At 35.2% G+C, this 17712-nt stretch overlaps 1 protein-coding gene across 4 annotated transcripts in view; it reads right to left on the reverse strand.

The window, feature by feature from the left end:
• LOC100652122 (mastermind-like domain-containing protein 1) overlaps positions 1–17712 on the reverse strand; it is a 172526-nt gene that overhangs the window by 126060 nt on the left and 28754 nt on the right. For 3 of the 4 annotated variants that reach the window (XM_048408054.1, XM_003397309.4, XM_012311239.3), the window contains one exon: positions 909–1160. In XM_048408054.1, the coding sequence (XP_048264011.1) occupies positions 909–1160 (252 nt within the window). Of the gene's footprint in view, positions 1–908; positions 1161–1237; positions 1263–17712 lie in introns of those variants that run through there. The other variant, XM_012311240.2, reaches the window with a different exon arrangement.

Consider the following 17712-nt stretch of genomic DNA (forward strand, 5'->3'; position numbering starts at 1 on the left):
AAAAATTTCAACGTTGTATTATACTTCGTCCTGCTTCTTAAACGTCGTTTCAGCCTGATTATATGTATGTTCAATTAATGCTGTACTTTATATTTTAAAGTTAAAAGGAAAAAGATTGCTTATTATCTTATCTGGGGCAATTAACTCGAATAAAAGATTACACTCGAGTAATTCGCTCGGTTCTATCGCGAAACGAGATTATCTTTTCTACGTATTTTTGCCGTGAGATTTACTATTTTACCATTTTACTTTGAATTATACTTACGTATCTTACTATCTGTATCTTATACATCTCTCCGTTACTTTCGCAATAAAGTCACAATGTAGCAATCCCAGCTGATTTATCGGTTTAAATATTACTTTCTATTTTCCAGCGCATAACTATTTACGCGCTACTATCGCCCGTGAACCAAGATTGCTTCTCTAATTCATTATTTTCACAACGAGAGCGACTGAATAGGCAATTCGACTGATTCATTGCTCGAAAACGTTACTTTCTACCTTCCGTAGTTAAAACAACGTACGATCGAATAAAATACAAGCAAACGAATATTACCGGAGAAAAATCTACTAAGTACGATTCCCTTATCTTATTCGCTGGTTAAAACAACAGAATTTCCTCTAACATATTAGTTAAAGAGAACCATATAAGGTTTCGTGAAAATACTCTGCTAACGCTTAATTGGCTAACGATAATTATCTATATGCAATTGATCAGGAATATTAATCGAAAACTTATACGAAAACTCGTATGAAAAACAAAAATATCTGACTTATCACGAATTTCTTCTGTGGTCCCCGATACTGTCAATCTACTGAAAGCGAAGTATTCGTGTCGAGTGATAGTTTCATCTGGAGACTCGACAAAGAGAAACAAGTACATGGATAAAAAGGCGAAAATCACTCACCTCTCCGTGCGTGTCCCTTCGGCCATCCGGGGTGTTCTCCGGTAAAAAGTACAGCCGTAAAGATGCCAGAGGTTGATTCGGTCCCCTGCTGTCCATCCACAGCAACTGAAGTTCCCCGATGCTGACGAGATCTGCATCGCTCCACAATTTCGTGAGGAAGAAGCTTCCAAGACGAAGTACACGACCGTTTCCTATTCGAACTGCTTTATAGAACGTGTACGGACCGTGGCTGAAGCAAGCACCGCCCAACAACTGCAACGGAAATCAATTTTATATTAGAAAACGAAGTGCGTGCGTAGCGAGAAAATTGTTCGTTCGTTTCGACGAACCTTATTTGCGTATTAAGAACGGCTGGTACCTAGCACGGTACGCGAACGACTGACAGATTTCCTTTCGGACGCGTAATTTCGACAACCTTCGCTTCGAACGTTGACGAGTCTTTGTGTTTATAAACTGATCGCGTTTAGGTATGTGTTCGATGTGTTTGAAATTTACAAACAATCTACGTACAGGATTTGTGTTTTAAATGGGAAGTTTTGATACTTGAATGATAGAAAATTATATAATAAGTAGAGCGTAGATATTTATGCGTTTATTTACGTATTTTGTTAGAAACTTGTGTGGTAGAGAAATACGCGTAATAGGGAAACACGTATAAAAATATATTTAACGAGTAAAATTATCTTTAAATTGAATTTAATTAAATTGATTACTCGAGTAAAATTAATTAGAGCTTTTTAATTTTCTGCGAAATCATGCAACATGCAAAAATAAGGTTGGTAGTAAGCGAAACATCGGAGTAGTTTTAAGGCTGGTGTCGAGTATGCTTATTTGTAAGCCGTCAGTTCAGTTTTATGGATGTTCGTCAAGTGAAACAAGTCGTTAGATGACTCATATCCCACGCCAGAGGCCCTCATTTGTAACAATGTGCTCCTTCAAAAAGCACATGCTTTAAAAAAAAAAAACATCTCTTTTTCCTGGTAAACGAATATCAGCAACTTATCGTCGCAAGAAAATGAAAATTATTTTCAGTTCTTTAACGATCGATAGGATTTCTGGCCGATCGATATGAACGTCTTTCGTTCCAATAAATTCACGACACTCCAATTACGATCCACAATTATACAATTTTACTATAATCGGTTGACGTTCATTAATAAACCGTGAGCTCATTTACGAGACTGAATAGAAAACGATACAGCGTGTTTAAACTCGGATAACGTGGAAACTAATGAAGGTAAAGTAATAAATTTTCCGAGGAAGATTCAAAATGGCTTCTCGTACAGTCCGTGACGGGAATATCGGTTCTCTCCTTACACTTTGTTCGCTGGGTAAGAAAATAACATAGTTTCTAAAACAATCTTCCTAAAATATACCCGTTATAATCTTTTATACGTATATATTTTATGTTACTTTTGGAGGAATATAGATTATCAATACAACCGTTCGTCGTGTCAGTTATTTATACATGTGACATTTAAAAATGAGCTTCTAAAAAAAAAAGTCATACTCAGATAAGAACTGATTACTTTATCGAGCGAATCGCAAACACATGTCAACTAAAATATAACAAGTAATTTCAATGAGTATGTATACACTAACCTCCACGTTATCTCTTATCTAAAGTTTTAAAAATGATAATAATGTTAGATTATTCTGTAAAATTTTAATTCCTTTAGATAAAATTTTCCGGCATTTATTATCTGTTATTTTCTGGAACTACATGTATTCCATCATTTTGGAAATTTTTCAATATTTCTCAGGTGTTGCCAGAATTTCCACGAAAAATATTCGGTCACTGCTTTTACCTAAAATTAGATATTTTATCTTTTAAACCATTCTGATTATTATCATTATTATTATTATTATTTTGCCCTTTAATAAAATTTCGTAGCGATCGAAATGTGGAAAAATTTGTCCGCTTTAAGCGAATGGCGTAATATTTATAATTCCAACTCTTTATTTTATCTAATCTTATTGACACGATGAGATAGATTCTCTTTCTAATTCAGTAGAATTAATCATTTCTGTACTAATACTATCTACGATTTTTCTGATTCTAATTATAATCCTCAATACTTCAAACTATCTTCATCTCAGTTTAACAATAATTATTATTATTATCGTTATTATTACATACATATAAATAGAACACATATAAATGAAATGAAATGAAATTAAATCGAACAATAAAATAACTGTGTTTATAATTACAAGCTTCGATGCTTGCTATTTAATTTTATCTTAATTTATAATGTTAAGTAAACGAATGACCTAAGATATAATCCGAGGTTTTCATTTATCCTGTAAAAAATCACCGGTGTTATTAAAGGACGAGAAAAAAGAGCGTTTATTATTTTACGGAGAGCAAAGAAAAAGACAAAGAAGAAATTCGATAAACGAAGAGTGCACGGTGCACGTAAGTACAGTCCTGCGCATAACTCTCGATGAGCTTCCTGTACGAACAGCAAAGCGAGCAACGACTCGCATTCATGTCTTTTATACCTTCTCCCTTCCACTCTCTTTCTCTCTTTTACTCTTTTACGAATGCGTTCACTTCTTTCCTTCTCCCCTTTTCTTTTTGCCAAGATTCAACCGTCAACGTGCGTGATTAACGAAGCACGCGAGGGCAGCGATGCGGTTCTGTGCGATTCCGAATGCACGAGTGCATCACGCGCATCAATTACGCGGAATCGGTGGCGAAGCCGAATTTTTCGCGCCGCCATACATACCTATCACTTCATATCAAGGTGATTAACTAAAACTAACCGGTAATTACGTAGGTTATCGGGTATATTACTTTTACTATTATAGTACTCGAGCAACACTTACTATCGACAACTTTTACTTTAATTAGCATCGTAGTAACGAGACACGGTCGTATCGAGTTTCAAATTTTTGCTTAGCATAATCAGGATAGTCGTGCTTCGCTGCGGTGCTAATATAGTTTCGAAATGTTTCGTACAAAGGTTTCCATAAGTATTTTCGTCAGACGTTATATTGGATAATCTTAATACGATCGTAGTCGATTAATAGATATTGAATAATCGTAAGAACGTACGCTCCTCGTTCAAAGATTCCGTTAACGTGTGAAAAAGTATATAACAAGGAAATATAAAAGAATTCAGCGAAAAACAGGACGGGGAGTTCTTTCGCTAGGTTTTTGCCACTTGAAATGATTTTCATATTATCGTGATATCGATCAAAGAGTTACGCACAGCATCCGGAATACAAATGCCGTTAATGCAAAAGGATGCTTTGGAACTTTAAAACCACTTTATACGCATATATGTACGCGCGTACTGTGTAGATGTAGCTATTATAAAGTAAACACGTCTAATCTTATCCGATATATTGCCGTGTTGCGATTTAATTTTCTCAGGGACTTATTTTAGAGATGCACCTTAGACCCGGAACTTTTTAACCAAGTTTCGCACGCTTCGCTATATTCCCCTCGTCACACGTGAACGGAATACTAAAATTTCTGCATAATTTAATTAAACGATACTAATAATTATATAACATAATTTAATTAAACGTAATTGAAGCGTCGCGTTACGAGCAAGGCAGCGTACTTAGCCAAATGAAATATCAAATTTAAGAAAACTACAGCCCCGCCCCGCCACGCTGCAAATATAGAGTCCGCCCTCTTTTGCTTTCCTCGATTTTTCAAAAAGACCATTCCCGTAAAAGCTTTCAGTTGCCTGACTGAAAGACGAATCGGAGGCGGGGGGGAGGGGGGAGAAGGGTGGATTAAATTTTTTATCGTTTCACGTCCATGTCCATCATAAAGAAGTTAGCAGGAAAGTTTGATATATGAAGAAATGTTGGTAAAGGAGATGAATTATTATATAATTAGACATGGTTTTATATATAGAATATCGACTGAAATATAGAGTAAGGTAGGATCGTTTGTACCATACCACATAGTAGTCATATAGCTATTCGACTTGGCAGTATGTATATGAATTAATAGTACATACTCGAGTCAAGCTAAGTAATCTGGCATGAATAATTTTCTACAAGCTGCTCATCAAAAGTTGAAAGAGGGATGAATTCGATATAACTGCTCCTCAACAGACGTTCAATTTTTATAACGAAGCGAAATATTCACCTTTTCTATGCAGCCGTTAGTTAATACGAACTGAAGCATCACCGCGTATCGAATTGCAAATGCGATGTCCCGAGCTTTCACGGCAATGAGAAAGATTGCCATCGTAATTCAGAATATCCAATAGCAACCAAGTGAAAAAGAAAAATGCGTTGCGCTGTCTTTCTTTGCTTAACTTCGGTCTCTATAGACGCGCGTCGACTTTGCAGCCAGAGTTTGTTCGTTGCTTCTTTTGCTTTACTTACACGCTCAATTTCAAATCGAACGGATTTCAGTGTAAAATCGACATAGCAGAATTGTCAATTTATATCTCTCTACCATTTCTACGTTTTCCGATCCACCGTACGTACGAAGGGCGCGTTTGTTCCCGTTATTATAACGTAGAATTTTTAAGGAAAGCAAATTTTTAAGAAAATACATGTAATTATTGTACATACTCGTGTAGATATAGAACAGAAGAAAATAATCGTCTCGTTATTTAATTCCGATTCAGGATATACGTATACGGTAATGTTAGAGGTTGTGTTGTGTAAAAACACACAATTACTTCGTTAACTCTGATACTTCAATAGCACAGCTATTTCCTACCGCGATTGCATCGGGCTTAATTGCCCGTTAAGTCAACCTAATAACAATCTATTCTTCTCATATATTCTATTCCCTCGAATCAAACATGTTTTCTTGCTATTCTAAATATACGTATAGAATAACTGAATGATTTCATATAATATTGGCAACAATTGAATTATTAGGTTACGACGTACGAAATGTTCAATCGCGTTATATCATTGCTGTGTATCGACGCAAACGGTTTCTTGTTTTCCAATAAACATTTTTATCCGCGCATTTTCAACGTGAACAATTTTTATCCTGCGAACATTTACGTACATAGACAGGCGGTTGTTAATATTCAGCGATTCATGAATCGTTAAAAACCGTACATTTCGTATCATATTATAATCCAATAATCCAACATTTCAAATCGTATTACAAATTCAACCATCCAATTATCAATAACAATCGCTCGTACAAAACCTGCCAGTTGTTCAACCATTTCTTATTTATTCTATATTCATCAAAATACAAATGCTAAAAATCACCGCAACCAGCAACAATAATATCAACGATTGGAAAAACCTACAGAGAGACGAATGCAGAACGGGGTGGAAAAAAGTGCATCGAAGCCAATCAATTACAGGAAATAAAAACGATCAGGCATGATACGAGGGCCATATTCCCGCTGTCAATCGAGTGCTCGGTTACATAATTGAATCAATAAATGCGGAACGATAGCCATTGGATGAGCGCCACTGCCATAACTATTTCCAATGTTTTAAGGGTACAGTCGCGGACAAGAGTTTCTCGTCGGTCAAGACACAAGCCTGGCTTGGCCACCAATGGTATTTATAGCGTTAATCTCGTTTCTCCGCTACAGCTGCATCGCCTGCGAACCCCCAACGCCATTGATATCGCAATTGCATCTACCGGCCCTTCTTTTTTTCCTTCTTTTCCCTCTTTTCTCTCTCTCTTTCTCTTTCTACTCTTCCTCCTCCTCCTCCTCCTCCTCCACCATTTCTCCTCCCTCTTACGTTTTTACCATCCCCTCCGAAACGTTGTACGTGTCCGCGTGCCGCGTAGTCACTTGGTTGCTGTGCATGGATTTTCGTGGCGCGTTTCTGCCTTCATTATTTACCCGCACACACACTCCAATTACCATCGCGCGTACCGGCCCTGCCAAATATTTCTCCGCAGCATCGAGAACGACAGCGCATGTATTATTCAGCGTGCGTTGTCGATGCCTCGTTCAAGCACATTTTATCCGTGTACACACACGGAACGTTACGATCGGTTTATTATTTATGCTCGTTGTCAGTCATGACCAGTGGCGCTCAACGTGTTAATTTGCTAGGACCTTAGGGAGAGAGAGAGAGAGAGAGAAAAATAAAAAAAAAAAAAAGAAAACTGGCTGGACTTTGTTTTCGTACACGTCGAATTTCTAGTTTCTCGGTGGAATCCAAAGATAGTATAATTTTAAAGCACGGAGATTATTATTTTAAAAAATTATGTACACGTATTCCACGGTTTACTTGGACACACAAATGTACAGGCACACACATACGATAGGAAAAATATTTGAACACTTACCGTGGAAGATTTTTAATTAATAATAATATTGAAATTGTACGAATATACACACGTATTAAATTTGAAATATGGCAGAATGTTTTGCACGCGTATTATAAATGTATTAAATTACCAGAATTGCAAGGCTCCTTTCCTCGCGAATAATTAATAATTACATTCGCTGTTTCAAACTTGTGAAATGCAAATCGAGATTTCTTTTATTCATTTTACACTGCAATATTATACGTATACATGGCCGGTGAAATAATAATTTTGTTCAAATCCTTTCTCGTAGCCATTAATTAATTCGAGTACCTTTAGAGGATATTAATTAAATCCAATATAAACCGACGTGGCGTTAATAAATTTATTAGTCGATACGTCTTAATACCGCCCGCTGCAAACTCGCTTCTATGCTTCCAACGATCGATATATAAAGTTAAATTCTATAAGAATATAAAGAATCCGCTTTTCTTTCGAAAAGTCTCTCGATATAACATTTTATAGAGGGATAATTTGTAAAACGAGGGCTTAATTGATTACTAATCGATTCGTCGTGTTAGTAGTGGTGCGAGTGCTGCTTTTCGATGGAAAATAGGTCAAGCAAATGACTTTATGAACTTAATGAGCAGAAGAACGATCTACTCTATGCCTCTCCCTCTTCCTCTCTCTCTCTCTCTCTCTCTTTGCAAAAACTTGGGCAAGCTTTTTGAAATGGAACGAAACACCCTGGATATCTTTTTGCCCTGAGAACCGCTTTCTTCTTCTGGAAAGCTAGAAAATCTTTAAAAGTCATGCAACTGGAACTAGCGAACAAAAGAACGAAGGAAATGTAAGAGGGTGGCAAAGAGAAAAGGTACGGCGAGGAAGACAAAATGATTATTCCGTGTAGAAATACTAACTACAAATGGAATATCGTCTCATTTCTGTAATTGCTCTTAAGGGGAACTGGTTTCCGAGAGCAGCATCACGCTAATCGCATGAAGAAGCGAATGCATCAGTGAATAGCCGCTACAGACCGTGTACTACTGAAAAGTGTTAATCCTTTAACTGTGAATAATTACGTCCGGGCAAAAGCCGCGATACGATGGGATCTTCTCGCTAAACACGACTAAATAATATTCTTCGTTTGGCGAGTTACGAGTAGATTTACATCGGAAGAATATTCTTTCGATCGATATTTACCTATCATAAATAATATTCGTGTCTTTCTAATTTAAAAAGCGAATGAAACAGAGAAGGAAATATAATGAATTTCGTTTACTTTTTGTACCGAGAACATTTTATATAATTGAGAAGCTTTCTGGAAGAAATGTTTATAAGACAAAACAGTGAATTACGTAAATCGCGTTGGAAGTTTTAGTTTTCTATTATTAAAGGAGTTTGTTTCCTTTGTGTTTACATAATAAACAAAAATTTAATAATACCTCGTCTATTCGACTAACAAATACACTAATCGAGTACGAGATACGAATGGATAACTTATCTTTCTTTCCGAGTTATTATCAATTTTATTGTACTTGGTTTTATTTCCACTATAGGCCGTTGCTCGAGACAGCCCTTCAATCATTTTTTATAGACAATATGTATTATGATTTCAATTTCGTTTTTATCTCATTTAATCTTATTTTTTCAAACCAAACACCGTAATATTCAGTTTGTTGTGCTTCTTCGGGTTTTATGTAATAGCCGTTGCCTGGTTTTCCTCTGGCAACCAGAGCCAACACTGGATGAGACAAGAAAGAAAAAGGAACGAGAAAAAGAGTCCTGCGCGTAACGTTTTAAGGCCACGCAGAGAAATATGATGTGTAGCACGTTTTCATAATACGAGATTACGAGTGTGCTTCGTACTTTAGCATTAAACAATTACGGATTCATAACACTTAGTTGATATTCCATGAGAATAGAAAAGGATGAGAACGACCTTTTCAAATAGTCCTATGCTAATTAACTCCTTTCACTTTGAATAAATATTCCTAGATGGGTATAGAATAGATATAACGTTTTATTAGAAAACGAAATAAGCCTTGGAAAACATTGAAGCTTCGCTCGTCTGTTTCTCAAATGTTAGTGGTCAATTTAAAAATTACATTGAAGTTAACTCTCCTAATAAATGGAAGATAATAAACGATAAAGGATACAAATATTTGTCAAAATCCCATAAAAAGACGTGTTGTATGATTCTAAGAACAAAAATGACAAGCAGTTTCTCACGTTCACAAATTCTACGCTTTATCTTGTTTAATTGCCGACATGACTCAAACAATAAATATTTGAAATCCCAATATCGTAACCATTTTCAAGCTGAATTGTTTTCGTTATGCGGTAATTCTGAGAAATTGAAACGTTGAGTTTATTACATTAGAATAGATCGGGCAGGATGTTGAGTCACGAGTATAAAGTGTTTAAGAAACAAGCCAGCACACTTTAGTTGCAACTTAATATTCTACTACGGTCATTATCATCCAGATGTTTTCTGACCGGCCATAGAAACAAAGATATCGATTTGTCTGGCCTCTCTAACATGGGTTCTACCAACTGGTATGCGTGTATCGTACATTTTATTTCGTTATTATTATTTTAACCGCGATGTCCGTTACAAGTAAACCTAACATTCAGATCGACATTGCGAATAAAAATAGGCAATGGAAAAGTAAGACGAAAACTATTTGATAGTCATGAGATACGAGTACGAGTTGACTGATATTCTTTAACCGACGATGAATATAAATATAAGCAGACACAGATCGTTTACTTTGCTTATCAATTAATTATAGCAAAACGAAATAAAAATTACGGTGGCATTATATTATAAAATAGTAGACAGATAGTAGAAAAGAAATGCACGCGATTAAAATTACACGGTAGTACCGAGTTTAAGATTATAGTTCATAACCCGAAATTATACGAGGATACCGAGTTCCATTGAATATTTCGAATATCGTTAATTTTATGTTTCTCTACCCGTAAAAGTAAGGTTTTCATTCTTAAGTATAGCGTGTATAATGCATTTACGTGCTTTACATATTTCGAGTTAAGAATGCGTTAAAAAAATGGTTGAAAAGAAAAAATGACGAGGAGATATCGCAACGCAGTGATTGTATTAAGCAACAGAACGCAGATTCTAAACACAGGAAGTTTTATCCACTCATACATATTAACAAGGGCAATATATTAATATAAATAATGCATACGAAACAGGATCCTCCTGAACAATGTTTCATGATTATCGTATAAAAAGTATAAAAAAAAAAAAAAAAAAAACGAGGAATTCTTCTCATTTAATCACACAACACAATGAGATACATTATATAATTGGCCAGCAGTAAAACGACGAATTAACTTATTTCTCGTCCTGTAATCGCTAAAAAGAATATAAAAAGAGACGTTGTTAAGTAATGTCTACGCTTATTCAACGCTTGGTTTACGTAAGAAAGCGAAATGTTAACATTTTCGTTTACAGTCGGGGAAAAAGCGAACTGCCGGTAACACTTAATTGCAACAATCGATCTGTTACATAATTAATGAACTTGTTTGTTCTTTATCGACGGTAAGAACTGGGAGATTAAAAACGGGAGAAAAAAGAAAACAAGGAACAAACCGTTACGGATTTCGCTATAAGTCCCTGTAAGAGCTTAGGGAAAGTGTGTTCTATCAATTAAAGATCAAAGCGTTTCGATTTTCTGCAAATTTTTATCCCACGCGATAACCGCAGAATGCAAGAAAAAGAATGAATTTCAATAGCATCGCATCAATCAATATTATAGACTCTATAAATCGAGAAATAAAGAAAAACGATCATGTTACAGACAGACCTTGTTTCTTCAAGTTCATCTTGGAATCTACGGTTGAAAGATATATGCGATGAAAGGTCTTATCGTAATAATAATATAAATAAAAATTTCATAATATATAACTCATATAGATTCTTTCTCCAGAAAGCTTCTTAGTTCTTGTATTATGTGTATTGTATTATATAGAAGTAAATCGTTTGTTCTTTGAAAAGTTCAAATACCAATCACCTACTCAAATAAAAGTAAAAGTTGCAGTTAATCAATAATAAGGCTTCTGAGAGGCAATAATACAACCTCAAAATTTTAACAAGAAACGTTAATATCATTCGCGTAACGGATAATATCTATAAGCAATTACAATTAAACAATTCTTTAATGTAGTCTAAATCTAACCTAAATGTGGCTCTCAAAAAAGGGAAGAAAAGGATAAGATATGGAGCAGTGGCTCCCTCTCTATTTACCTCCACTGCAGTGTATATGTTTGCCACGTTCATATATAATTATATATACATACACGCATATACCAAGCTGTCCAAAGAGCCTCCAAAACACTTTAGTCTTTCTCGTAATTTCATTCCTTCAGTTTCTCTCTCTCTCTCTCTCTCTCTCTCTCTCTCTTATTACCTTTTGTGTACATATAATATCTGTGTCCATGTTTATCTGTCTCTCTTTCCTGATGACACTTCACTCTAAAAGAAGCTATAGTTCTATCTCTCTCGCGCGCACCGAGGTCTCAAACAGTATCTGTCTCCCTCTACAATGAATTTTACTAAGCGCTTTAAGCGCCCGTCACAATCAGTGAGTCACCTCAAAACATTAAGCGACGATTCACAAACGAATACATCGAGAACGAATATACGGGCAGGAAACTTTCTATTCATCGCTCGGATATATGTACATATGTGTATTTCTTGTTCCTTTGAAAGTTATTTGCTGCGTTTATTTTTTAGTCGGAGGAAGCGAAAGGGAGAGGGAGAAGCCGAATAGACGTTATGAAATTAAAGCAAGGCAAACAGAGGGATTGTTTTAATATAAATTTTTTTAATATAAAATAATATAAGATTCTTTTAATATAAAATATCGATATCGCGATGAATTTTCTAACTAATTAAATCCTTCTATTATCCTTGAATGTGTATGATTTGAAATGATTGTTATATTTCAATAGATATTATTAAAATATGGATAGTCTTGAAATATTTAGTTTTTCATATTCAATGTAATTTTACTGGCTTTGTGTTCCACGAATTTTATGAATAAAATATCCCAAGGAAAGAAGATACATGAATACATGGAAATGTAAGAAAAAAGCCAGTGGAACAACAAGATTAAAAGAATTTTGTCGAAAAAAAAACAATGATTTTTATTTGGATAATTTTATTAAGATTATAAATGGAATTTAGCCGATCCAACGCTTAAAAACTATTTACCCTACGTACTTGGTATTCGCATTGAAATTTAAATATTAGGTTCGTTCAAAGTACATAGTATACAATCTGTTAGGGGAAGTTCTTGATGGGTTTATTACATAGGCAGACATAGTTTCCCGAGCAAATATACCGCTACTAGAATGATTTATTCTACTTCGGCAATCGATACCAACCTTAAAGTGCATCTAGAATGAGCTGTCGTTGATTACTAATTGTTGCAAGTTAAACACTCGACAAAAACTATTTAACCTTTACAATATTTTATCGAATCATTCTAATAAATGTAAAGAATATGCACGTGGAAAATTTCTATTCACCTACTCGAGAGGTTAAACATATCTGTTTAACTTTAAAACGATAAATCTATAGATATACATATATCATTCGTATTAAAAACGCCCGAAGATATCAAAGGAAATAACGTTCGCTTTTATATCCTCTATATTCGTCGTACAGTCTGCTTCAAAATTTATTCATACCGTCCCAGCATATTACATACATTGAAATCGATACACAACGTTCACACACGTGTTCCTATTTTCACTTGGATTTAGATCCCCATTACACGTCGAGAGCTGTTTGTGAGACAGCCTTTAGGCTACGCTCACACACATATCTCCATAGCGATGGGCGCATATTTTTCTCGTATTAACGATATTTTCTGCAATTTTATACGTATAATATAAATATCCTTATTGGACAATCTTTCGAGTTAGAAATGATGAAAATTCTTCGAACGACTGTAATCACTCGTAACTTTAATTCGAAATTAAATAAAAAATTTTATTAGAGCTTGTTGCACGTGTATTATTATTATTATTACTGTTATAAATTTGTGAGAGGTAATAAAAACGTAGATAATATACATAATCTATTTTGAACAAAAAGCTGAAAATTCTTCAAATCATTGTAATCGTTTACGACTTTAATTTGTTGTACCTAAACATTTTTTTTTTTTTTAATCCATTAGATTGTGCGATTGGATTAGTGCGATTAGATTGTTAACCATAGTGTAGTATGATCATAATGAAATGTGAATTCGAGAAGTAATAGGGGTGTACGTTGTTGATAAAATGGAAAGTTTGTTGAATAGTGTTTGACCTGATCGGAAACGGCTCAAAGCCATCGCTATCAATGGACTCACGTATACCGCAGTAAAGTAACGCCTGTATACAGGAGTGAATCGACACAGGGGAAGACACACACGAACAGAGCACGTGTATGCACACTCGATTCACGATATACGAGGAATTTGACTCAGGTATATACGTTACACGCACACGCCTCTCTCTGTAATACGAATCAACGAATAGGCACACTTGACTCGTCAGCGCATCACCTCACGCAACATTTACAGAGGCATTTAACCCTTTGCGGTTGCTGGTATTTTTCTTATTTCGAACAATTTGCATCAATGGCCGAAGAAATATTTCAGTTAAAATTCCATGAAATCGTAAGCAATTCTATTTTAAAGAGTAGAATTATGTTAGAAACAGATTTTAGAATACAGCGAAATGAAGATTATTATAATTTATGGAAGTTGTGGATTTATGGAATATTTAGAGATGTAAAATTCTGCAGTACGTACGTAACATAAAAGGTATATAAAATATCCAAAGTAAAGTACATGTCGTAATGTTTACTAGATGAAACAAATCCCTATCTAGGTTGTACTTTTCTTAATCATAAAAAAAAAAAAAATGCCTGGAGAAAGAAATTGAATATGCGGAAACATGCGCAGTGCAATTATAATGATTGAAAAATATAAGAAATATATATTTAATTCGATAAAATGGAAAGAGCTTTGATAACATGAAATTGATTATCGAATTTAAAAATCGCTTATCACGGCCTTCGTATTTAAACGATAAATTAAATCTCCATTTAGGTATCTCCAGTTTCTTTAATTGCTTTCATGAAAATATGAATTTGCATAAAAATTGCCAACTTAGTAATTAGCAAGGAAATGAGAATGAACAAACGTAGTAAATGAACCTTTGTCGGTTCTCTGGGTGTAAAATTGTTTGGGTGACGGTCATTTATTTTTAAACGAAATATCGCTCGATGGATTCACGAGTGTAATCAGTTCTCGCTATTCTCGATCGAATCACTCTGTTAATTGTACGCATTATTTACCGAGCTTTCTCGTCCCATCGAGCGGGGCTAAATTTTTCTCGAGGGTCATCCATTTCAATTAAAACGAGTGGAACGAATTTCGCTGCAATTCACCGCGAGATCCATACAGTTCGGAAAGTAATTCATACAGTCCGCGAGAATGTGTATAATACGCGGAAACATTTTTGCCGAGCGGAGAAGGCAATTACGTGTTTCGAACGAGCGTGCGTTACTTTTAACAACATTTTATCGTAGTAACGAGGGTTTCGACTTCGAGTCCAGCTTTTGCGAAAATTTATTAACTACCAGATCGTGCGGAATTTCAAGACAGCATAACGACCAAACATACAACACTGCGCAAAAATTCGTAAGAAATGTTTTGCTTTTTTAGAACAGATAAATAAACACATATAAAAATGCTTGATATTATTTTATACCCATTGTCACTTCTAAAGAAAAGTATTTAATTCGACAATTATTGCTAATTTGATAACGATATATTGATTAATCCGAAGTAATTAATATTTCGTGTAAGCTTATTTTTCACGATCAAATTATTTTTCGATTAAGCTCGTTTCTCACTGCCATTCATGGTATTTCAAATAATTTATTCATATTTCAGAGTATTCTTCTTCTAAATCGTTTTATATGTGTCTCGCGTGTAATCAATCTAGCATTCTTTTCACTACTTCTAACATATTTATGACTCAAGACTCGAGCACAGTACCGTACTATATATTCCCGATACATTTATAAAGAACCGCTAGATTGAAAAGTTGTTTAAATTGTTGGTGGATTAAAAATTTAACCGAAGGAGAAAATAAAAAAGGACAAACGAGATGAATGCGGTTCGATGCAGGCACACGATTCTCGTCGGTCAAATATATATCTTTTCAATGTTTTGTCCTCGTAGAATCGACCGCATCAAGGCAAAAGTGACATCCCCAACATCCTCCCTCCTCCTTTTCTTCTCTCTCTTCTTTATTCGCATTCTCGCGTATCACCCTTCCATTCTCTCTGTTCTCCCTCCTCTTCTTCATTCTTACTCTTCCTGTCTTGTTTGCTTTTAGCTCGGTCTCCCCGTGAGATCTTGTTCTCTTGTCATAATTATTATTATTGGTCTGAAAAGTGACTCCATACAAGACAACGAAAGTTTATAAGTAATAAAAGATATTCGGGAGCGACTGATACGTGATTCTCCCTCCGAGCTGTCGACAAAAGTCGAGCTAAGGCCCTACACGCCAGATCAGAAGTCACCTTGGAGATGGCTCCGAAAATGGAACCGGTTCCCAGCTCATATAATTGGGTCCCGCTTTGACTGGCCCTCTTTGAGAATAATCAACGTTTATTTCGCCGTTTAGCGCGAGTTGGGTGTCAGCCCATTCAAGCCGACCTTTTGTTCCTCTTTACGGAGAAATTGTTGCCCGGTTTTTAGCTAGAAAACAATTTTTATTCGTTTCTATCCTCTCGCTGCACTCAGTGCATATGCAAAGATACGCGTGATTTATATTTAACGCTATCGTTCTCGTGTCTATATAACTCCAGAAGTAGTTATTTTTAAAACATAAATAGTTTCTAAATATTTGTTTTCAATGTTTAATATAACTTTACTATTTTTTTTTTTCTTTTTCGTGTATCGCGTGTCCGAATAAAACACTGCGAAGAACGAAAACACCCAAAGATATCTCATAAGCCGAAATTAACTCGTTGGAGGCCAGAAACGATTTCATCTGCAATTTTGGTTCAATTACGTTATTTAATTCTATCGAAATCACATTGTGAAATCATGTTCTATGTTACGGCGAAAAGGAATTCCAAGAATTTGCTCAATATCTTTTCTCGTTACCATTTCTTCTATGGATATATTTCATTTATTTCCTCTTCTCCGGGTACTTACAATTTTATGAAGAACTTTTGCATTTACGCAACTTTTATACCTTATTTCTCTGCTTGGCCTTTAATGGATTAAATTCTCAACGTAATAAAGGTGACTTAAATATTCAGTTTCGGAACAGGAAATTCTTTCAGTATAGAGAAAATTGTGCAGGCTATAGAATGAATGGTAATCAAGATATACGACGAATACGCCGTACACTCCACTCAACAGGAAAGAAGAAGAGGGTAAAAGAGAGATGATATAACGTCAAATATCCTGTAAAAACATACCTTTATTTCCATCCCATACACTTTCACATTCCGTATTTTATTCGACGATATCAGTAAGTAAATATCCCATATATATATATATACACACACACACACACACATATACGTATATGTACGTATAGCGAATATACGAACACGGAGAAAATATTTTTCGAAACGCGTATGTTTCGACGAAATCATAGTGCACACGGAAAAATAATTTCTTTTGAAAAAATGTCGAAATATCGCATTCGACATTTTTCGCTCCCGGATGTTTAATCCTTTTATATCATATCGGGTATCGAGTATTTCATTTTGTTTGGTTTCTATAATTTTCTTCAATTTTGCCGTCATTCAAGGATTTCTGTATCAAACGAGACAGAATAGAATAAGAGCTAATTGTATTCTTTTTTTAACGAGACAGGCCCTTTGACCAAGGATGTAAATCAATCGCTGGTTTTCTCTAATCCGAAGGATGAAATCCATTGAAAGGAAGGGCGAAATACCTTTATTTAGGTACAATCGCTAAGAAACGGAAACGAAATCCCTCGTCGACTTTGCGAAAGGGGAAACATTTCTCGAGCAAGAGCCACCCTGACGAGCAATTTTGTCTGAAACTGACTGAGATAAAAGTCGAGAAGGTATGTATATCGCGACTAAATTTTGACTTTAAAACGAATTCGATTTGAATTTAAAATGAGCTAGCCGCAAAATTTGAGAAAACCGTGGACAATTTTCGAAAGTTTTTCATTTAAGTCTGCTCGAACTTAACGAAATGAAAAGAACAAAAAAGAATGGGAACGAACGTTGTTACAACGGTTTAGTTAAACTTTTGGAATCATGTTTTATTAATTTCGACGATGAAAGAACATTAGAGAAATGCAAATTTATAATTAATTTCGAACAAAGTTACGACACTCGTTTCGCTAGATTTCGAGGAGAATGTAACGAAGAAGGTTGCTCACAATAACCGGGCGACTTTGCAGATCGTAAGTTGTTATCTTTATGAAAGTTTATCGTGGCATCTTGCACGGCTATTGCACGGAACTGATTACGTTTCAAACTAATTTCGGTTAATTTACACG

This window comes from Bombus terrestris, chromosome 8 (genome assembly GCF_910591885.1).
Source record: "Bombus terrestris chromosome 8, iyBomTerr1.2, whole genome shotgun sequence".
In the NCBI taxonomy this organism is placed as follows: Eukaryota; Metazoa; Arthropoda; class Insecta; order Hymenoptera; family Apidae; genus Bombus; species Bombus terrestris.